This window comes from Rhinatrema bivittatum, chromosome 2 (assembly GCF_901001135.1).
Source record: "Rhinatrema bivittatum chromosome 2, aRhiBiv1.1, whole genome shotgun sequence".
Classification (NCBI taxonomy): Eukaryota; Metazoa; Chordata; class Amphibia; order Gymnophiona; family Rhinatrematidae; genus Rhinatrema; species Rhinatrema bivittatum.
In genome coordinates this window covers 420496750-420504940 of record NC_042616.1, presented here as the reverse complement: position 1 = coordinate 420504940, position 8191 = coordinate 420496750, and the positions used below count along the sequence as shown (strand labels likewise).

The following is an 8191-nucleotide window of genomic DNA, read 5'->3' as shown; positions in this document are numbered from 1 at the left end:
TCATGGTGGGTTTAGCAGTCTGGGGCCCCATTGTCAGGGCTGGTTTTAGGGTAATCGTCCAGGACCAGCACCACAGTGGACCTTCTTGGCAAAGCTGGTGGATGTCAGGGCCAGGCATAGCTTCAGGGCGCCTAGAACCAACTGGGCCCACACCTTAGTTTCTGCTGTGAGCCCATTGTATCTAACGTCGGCCCTGCCCGTTGTCATGACACCTGCCCGATGCAAGATGACATCACTAACACGATGACTTACATGAGGCCCCCAAGCTGTGTTGGTGCATCATGTTAAGCTGTGTCCCATCTGCGGGGACCCAGTCAGTGCAAAAAGGTTTGGCAAAGGCTAGACATGACTCTCCCCTTTGCTGCCTTCTCCATCCTGATTAGTTTTTCACACACGACACACATTCTTTTTGTACACTTATATTTTCTCTTTCTTAAAGAGGCCCAAACTTGGATGAATAGTCTGGAGTCAGGGACCTTTGGTAATACAGGGCACAACGGCATGGAGACTCATACTAACCTGAAACCAGAAGGAAAAGAATAATAAAAAAAAAAACACCCAAAGCATTCTTTTTCCAAAAATCAAACACAATATCATCTTTATTTTCCACATTCAAGATTTACAAAAAAAAAAAAAAGACACATTGAATTCACAGATGTACAAAAAGCCACAGAGAAAAATAGTGCTCTGAAGATCAAGCCACAGATTGGAAAAAAGGGAGAGTGACAGAGAGCTGAGATGGGCAAGAGGAAGGGTGAATCACAGAAGGCCATAAAGAGGAAGAGGAAAATGGAGGAGGGAGAGAAAGAGTTGGGAGCAAGAGAGAGAGAGAGAGAGTGCTAGCTGTGAGCAATATTTCCATTTACAAAGTCACTGTGCAAACACAGATGGTCTGGGAACTCCCACATGTGGTTCCCCCTCCCCCGACCTTTCCCTGTCATGTCTGTGAAAAAGTGGGGGAGTCAGTCGGGTGCGCAACTGTCTAAATGCTAAGGCTGGAGCGTGGCCCTTCAGTGGGAAAAATGGAACAAGTTCCCCAGACATGCACAGCGCTGGAGGATGAAGGAGGAACTGGAAATCATGTCACGCCACTGCCACATTGCTTGCTGCCGTCTGTCCTGGGTGATGAGAAACAGTTCTTCTTCGTTTCTGTGCCACCTTATTCCTACCCATATCGCATCCTTTTGGGCTTGTGCTCTGCTTTGAAATATTTTTTTCCCATTAAATCTACTCCTGGTTTTGCCTACACCCTTTGCTAAGGGGGGGTGTCCACCAGCCGGTTCTGGCTTAGGAAACACGGGTGTGCTTGCAAGACCTCCCTGCCTTTCTTTCGGAAGCCGCGTGCAGCATTTTGTTTTGGATGTATGCGCAAGCATTTTGACTTTATGCCACGTGCTTGCAGCGGTTGTCATCGGATGCGGTGTCCCCAGGTCACAGACTATTGTTATTGTGGTGAATCGGTTCGAATATCAAAGTATTAACAGGTACCAGGATATTCTCGTGGGAGAAGAGGAGCAGAATAAAGTGGCACAAAATAGTTTCCACGCTCTTTTTAAAGAGGTTGCTGCGTACATAGGTCAGCCCAACAGTGAAACCCATCCACCCCCTCCCACCACCACCACCACCACCACCACCACTTCTGGGTGGGGAGAGGGGGAATATATATCCCCCAAAGAAGGGAAGGCCGGGGGGGAAAGCAGGCTTGGGAGAGGGTAGAGGTTTTGCTAGGATGATCTCAGGCTTTCTAGCTGGTTTCCAATGCTAAGCTCCTTGTGTTGGCATCTGGACAGGGGCCTAGCCATACCAGATGTCACAATGGGCAAATGGGAAGGCAGGGAAACAAGGGAAACAAAGGACTTAACCCTACAATTGCCACAATGATACACGCAACATGAAAATGGGATGGGGGTGGGAGAAGAAAAGGAGGATTTGCTGGCATAGTATGGGACTAGAGGAGAGGATCTGCAAAGATCCAGTAGTCCGGATATGCAATCCAAGGAAAGAGCTTCCTACCCCCATCAGTAAATGACTTGTATATGTCAGCTGAAAGAAGGGAATTCAGCAATTGCTTCTAAGTCTCTGAAATGGGATTGAGGTACAATCACATCCCTCTTATGAGGTCACAAAAGGTACAGATGAAGGCATCCAATTGTCTGATCCTTTCATCAGAACCTACAGGGAAACAAAGTTATGTTGACTTTTCCAGATGGGATGCGATCAGCTTGTGACTGCCCATTATTTGGATGTCATAGCACTATGTTTTTCAGACATGATCACATTATCTGCATGTGATATGATCTCATCAAGTGAACGTGATAATGGCAGATTGGTAGGATATGGTCATGTTATCAGAAGGTGAAAACACCTGCAGGATGCACATTAGCAGACTATGATAACAGATTACCGGGATATACTATATTATCCTAAGAATCCTCCCAGGAAAAAAAAAATGTCATGCTGTCAGCACGGCGACATGTCAAGAGGGAAAAAGGGATGCATTGTCAGGTGGCATAACATAGTGGCTGCTGGGGTGTAGTAACTATCTTGAGGGAAGATAACCTTTGTTATTTTTAGTTTCCCTTTGTTTCTGTCGGGGGAGGAGACAGAAGAAGCAGATTTTAAACTTCATCTTTAGCAGCTGAAAGCAGAAGCATTGGCCTCGTTACCTTTACTGCTCTTTGATTTTCCACAGGGAATGCCATCAGTATGTTACTGAGCCAGACAAACACAAAATCTGGCCAAAAAAAAAGGATACTTAAGTTTCCCAGAGATGAAAGAACCTCTCTGTAAAGTCACTCCTAGCTCTTGGCAGACATGTCACAGAACAGCTCAACCCTTCTACATTGCCCCTGAGATTTCATGACAGAAAATATATATGAACTCTGATTTCTTTCTAGAGAAAACTGAAAACAGCATTTATATTCCTAATCTCTGAAAAAATATGTTATTTTTCTATGCTGACAACTGAATTTTCAATCTGGACCTAAGAAAATAGGTTTTATTTGAAGCAAACAGCACAAGGATCTTTTGTTGTACCTAAATCAGGGGTTCTCTCCCCAGTCCTCGGGACACACCCGGCCAGGCAGAGTTGCAGGATATCCACAAAGATGAATATGCATGAAATAAATCTGCGTGCAGGGGATGCAGGGATTGCAAATGTATTTCCTGCATATTCATTATGGATATCCTGAAAACCTGACTGGCTGGGGGGATTGAGAACCCCTGCCCTGAATCGGTTTTCTGCCTGTGTGTTAAAGCTGGAGGGAGCACAGAAGCTGAATAAACGGCCAAAAACCATTTTAAAAGCCACACAAGTCACAGAGGGAGCGTGATTGCATACCTTGCTCTTATTGAAGTGTTAATTTGCTAGAGGCTGTGTATTATAAGATGGGAGTCTGAGCTTTTGTTACTGGTTGTGTTCTAAGCCTCCTCACCCACCCCAGTTCCTGCTTTTCTTATGAATTATTATTATTTATTTGATATACCACCAGCTACTGAAGCATCCCAGCGGTTAACAACTCAGAAACCCACATAAATAGCTTGTTGGTGGCACAGAGGCCCGGATTCCTGCAGGCTTTAACCAATTAAATAAAACATTTTGGGAAGGACGTATGAATCCCTCTCCCAAGAGGCTCTGCATACACCATGTAGCACTATATAAATAAAAATATTAATTACCACAGTGGGCCATTATATGTGAAGCTAGAGTTCCTTTTCTGTCTAATTTAATTCTGATGTCACTTCCTGTGAATAGTGGCCTATAAAAGAAAACCCCTGCATAGGGCATTGGTATATCAGATTGTACATCTGAGCGAAGACATCGGCCAAAGTTAAAGCAGCAGTCCTAGGAAAATTGTTCTTTTGTTTAAGATAATTAAATTGACGATTAAAAAGAAGAAAATCATGAAGATGCCCCCTTTTTATTCTGCTTAGCCATTCCCACCAATGACAGCTGCTTATCCTTATCATGTATCCCATGCATGTAGGCTTGACAGCTGCCTCTGTTCCTATCTTCCCCCAGTCTTGATTTTACATAATGCCTGCATGGAGTTGCAGTTCTGCTCTTTTTATTTATTTATTTTATTAAGGAAAATCAGAACTATATCTCCATGCATGCCCCATGGGCAAAGCCAGGACTGAATCAGCCTATTGGGGATAAAAACAGAGTCAGCTAGTAAACCTGCATGCCGGCATCAATCACATCTGACATAAGGATACAGAACAGAGAACTCAAGAGTTGCTCAAGGGAAGAAGAGCTTAAAAAGATCCAGGGATATGGCTTTGATAAGATGTGCAAATATTTTACTCCACAAGGGTATATAGTTATAAGAAATTAATGAATAGGTTAGGACCAAAAAAAAAAAAGGGGGGAACGTAATCAAAAAGGACTAAAAGAGAGCATCAAGGAACAGATGATGTGATACCTTCAGGAACCTAGTTAGTACTGCTGCTTTAAGACAGAGTTGAGGTTTTAATATAACCAGAAAATTATGACTAATTTTGCAGCAACAGCAGCCAGTTCATTTATCCTTGAGGATTTGCAAAAGTCACCCAAGTTAAGAAATAAATATCTCCTTTTTGGGCATAATATTCCAACCTCAGTGACTTGTGGGGAATCCAATAGGACAACAGCTGGTTGCCAAGGAAGAGAAGTAATGAATCTGCATCTCTTCACCGCTGCCCATGAAACATCACTCTTTCGGTACTGCACTTGTCTGTGGTGCGAATGCAGTGCCGCCTCAATATATAAACTCTCAGTGGCAAACCAATCAATGTGTGTGCATGCCACAGTAAATTAATGATTGACAAATTCCCCTGTAGCACACGCTCCTATCTGGATAAAAGGACACTGTCAAGTCTAGTTTGAAAGAAAATGTGAGTAACATACACATATATATATATAATATAACAGTTATTTGAAGTGACAGAAGTGCTGGCTCGCTGTGGCCTTCACCACAGTAATGTCTTTAAATGACAGCTGCTACTGTGGCGTTAGGGCAGGGGTCAAACTCTAGACCACAAACAGATTTGGATTATGGGCTATTCATAGTGAACATTTATGAAATTTATCTTTCTGTGCTTTCTGTGGCTCTAGTTTTTGGTCAATTGATATAGTTTTGCTGAAAATCAGACCTGCTTGCGACCCCCTCAAACAATGCCCCCATTACATTCTGCCACCCAAAATACTGTTATGGACAATTTGCCTGGAGGAAGACCAGAGGGGAAAGCAGTAAAAAGCATCAAGGACAGCTTCACCAGGTGATAAATATCAAGTTGTGATGAAAAATACCCCATTTGTTTTCTCGTAAACTGGACTCGGCAGTGGTCCTTTTACATTGTTGTCCAAAGTGGTTACTTAGCTGCATAACACGAAGCAAACAAAAGCTAAAGTGATACATCAGTCACAGCTTCGTTGCAAGGTCTGGAAGGCGAGTGGGTCTAAATGGGGGCAAGAAGGTCCCTGCTGCGACCCTGTCATGTAGCTGACCGCTCCCTTTCGCTCACGGCTTTGACCGCTCCTCGCAGCTCTTGAATGGCCGCTTGCTGGCTCCCCCGAAGACCTCCACCTGCTTGTCGTCCCACTGGATCATGTTGCCGGACAGGGTGTTGGTGCAGTTGGCGATGCCGAGGATTTCGGCAGGCGTCAGGATGCGATCCCACATGTTCAGCTGAGCGATTTCGCCTACGAAGGCCTGGGTGGCATCAAATCGGCCGCCTACTACGTCCTGTGCATTAGTGAGACAGAGGTGAGGGAGAAGAAAGATAGACAACAAAAGAAATGGAGGGGTGAGGAGGGAAAGGTTTGGGATCGAGTTAATGTTGATTTATGTGACAGAAACTTTACTGTACCTAATTATAAAGAACTCTGACTCAGTGTCCCAGCAAGGCATTAGGAGGGGCACAGCGCTGCTGGATCTTACAGATCTACTTTTAAGCCAAAGGCTTGTCTACTTGTACATAAAAAAGGCCCCATGATACTTTTCATGAGAGTTTCAAGAGAGAGATTCATTCTAGTGACACAGTTAAATGCCAGTCCCAGATGTTCAATCTGGTACCTGCTAATATCCCATCCACAGAAACAACCTAGTTCGGTTTAGAAGATTCCTTTTGTAGGTCAAATTTCAGCGGGGTGGCGAGCAGGAAGTTACCCGGGTAAGTCCGCCACTGAATATACTTCCCATACATTACCCATGGTAATCTTAGGATTGCATTTTGTCCAACCACTTTACCTGGGTGCGTCAGGTAGAGTTCAGTATTAGTGCCACCCGGTTAAACTTAAACCCCACTACAGAACACCCTCCACCTGTCTTCCTTTTCTTTTAACCAGCAAAATGTTACCTGGGTTAAAGATCACACCACGTGGGTGGGTAAAATGCTGTCAGGGGCAGAGTGGTAAATTTGATTCTTGAAGCTCCCTGGACAACTCCTTTGGATATCAGCTTCTGTGCGGCCCACCTGATAAAAGCACTGCGCAAATGGGGCTTTTGGTGTTGCGTCCATTGGTCCTAGACGGCTTTGCCCCATTTGCCTCACCTTATTCACGGCTCCTCCCGCTTACCTGGGCAAGATGGCTATCGCCATGTCTACAAGCCGACCTCTGTGGTGCCCCCGGAATGGCTATGGTGCAGCCTCCCGCCATTGCTCCTCCCAGGTACCTACTAGGGTGCGTGCGCGCAACCCACATCTTTGTACCACCCTTGGCGCGAACCTCGAGGGCATTCCCTCATGATGACGTCACGCCATCCGGGTATATTACCTTCACTAATTTGCTAGCTCGTTGAGTTAGCAAGGACTCGAATCTGTTTTTGTCTACGCTACTCTGCCGCTTCTGTGCTGCCGCAGGAAGCTCTCTCTCTCTTTCTGCCCTTCGGGGTACATGCTAACCTGGGTACCCGCTCCTCAGGGGCCCTCTGCTTTATTTCAGGTGCTCGCTCCTCGAGGGCCTGCTCTCCCTGCCTCGGTGCCTGTACCTTCTACAACAGATCTGGTGGAATTGCATATCAACAGCAAACACCTAGTGAGTACTCTTAACTCTCAGTCTATCTCATCCACAGTATCTCCTCGCTGGGAGACCTGCTGCGGAACCTCCTGACGTCATCAAGGAGAGAAGGGCTCCCTCTGCCGGGGTCCCTGAGACTGCAACTACGAGACTGCCTCACTACTGGCACCTCTGGTGGTTCTCTTCAAGCTGTTTAATAAAAGAACTCTTGTAGTTGTGTAGTATGAGTCTAGCCCAGTGCTGTGGCTCCTCACGGGGCTCCTCCCCGTGGGCGTGGTCACCTCCACAGCACCCAAGGATCCACCAAACACACATAACCACAACATTTGGTTTATGCAGTTCATCTTTTTCCTCTTGTCAGCATCCAACCGAGGGTCCCTGTTCCTGGCAGCACTGACTCTGCTTGTTGCCAGCTACCGCTGCAGCAGCAGAGTGATTTCAGGGGTTTTGGAACTGAAATTCTGAAAACCTCGATTTTCACAGAAATTAAATGGGGGGGTGGGGGGGGGGTGGAGGGATATCGGAGGAGCAGGTTTATCTTGAACATCTGGTAAAGCAAGTTTGATTACCGTAAATGGTGTTTTCCACCGATAGCAGGATGAATTAGCCATACTATATGGGGTGAGATTTGTGTCCGCCTGGTGCCACCCTGATGACATCACCCATACACCATGGCTAATTCAGCCTGCTTATGAACGATGGAAAACCACTCTTCTGCTGCAGCTGCTGGTGGCACTTGTATCGGGCAGAGAAGAGGAAAAAAAGAACCCCACAGAATGAGAAACCCTACAAATGAACCACTGCTAACAACAGCAGCTATTTGCAGTGGTGGGATGGGAGCAATGGTATTTACACCACAGGGGCGGATAATAAAACTGACTTCCTGTATAGTGCCTTCATTTCACCCAGCACCAAACAAGTCCGACGATTTGTAGAGTGTACATTTCGAGCCCTGGGATGTTGAAGGGTACCTTTTTAGTAGCATTCCTAACTGCAGTCTTCCATGGGTACTCTTAAGCACACCGAGAACAACCCGATTTCCAAACACAAGACACCCGCATAAATCGGGTTTGAATAGAGAGTCATTTTGTGAATTCAAACCAAGTCGGAACTTAAGCATGGAAAGGGTAATTTCATAGGCCCAGTTTGGGGAGAGTATTGGGGGGGGGGTGTCAGCCCCCCAAACACTCT

The 8191-nt window shown here is 45.8% G+C and overlaps 1 protein-coding gene across 1 annotated transcript in view; it reads right to left on the bottom strand.

Moving 5' to 3' along the window:
- Positions 1-589: 589 nt before the first annotated feature.
- Positions 590-8191, bottom strand: part of NPTXR (neuronal pentraxin receptor) — a 95534-nt gene continuing 87932 nt past the window's right edge. Inside the window, exon 5 of the mRNA XM_029590191.1 lies at positions 590-5726. Coding sequence (XP_029446051.1) covers positions 5502-5726 — 225 coding nt within the window. The 3' untranslated portion in view covers positions 590-5501. The remainder of the gene's footprint in view (positions 5727-8191) is intronic.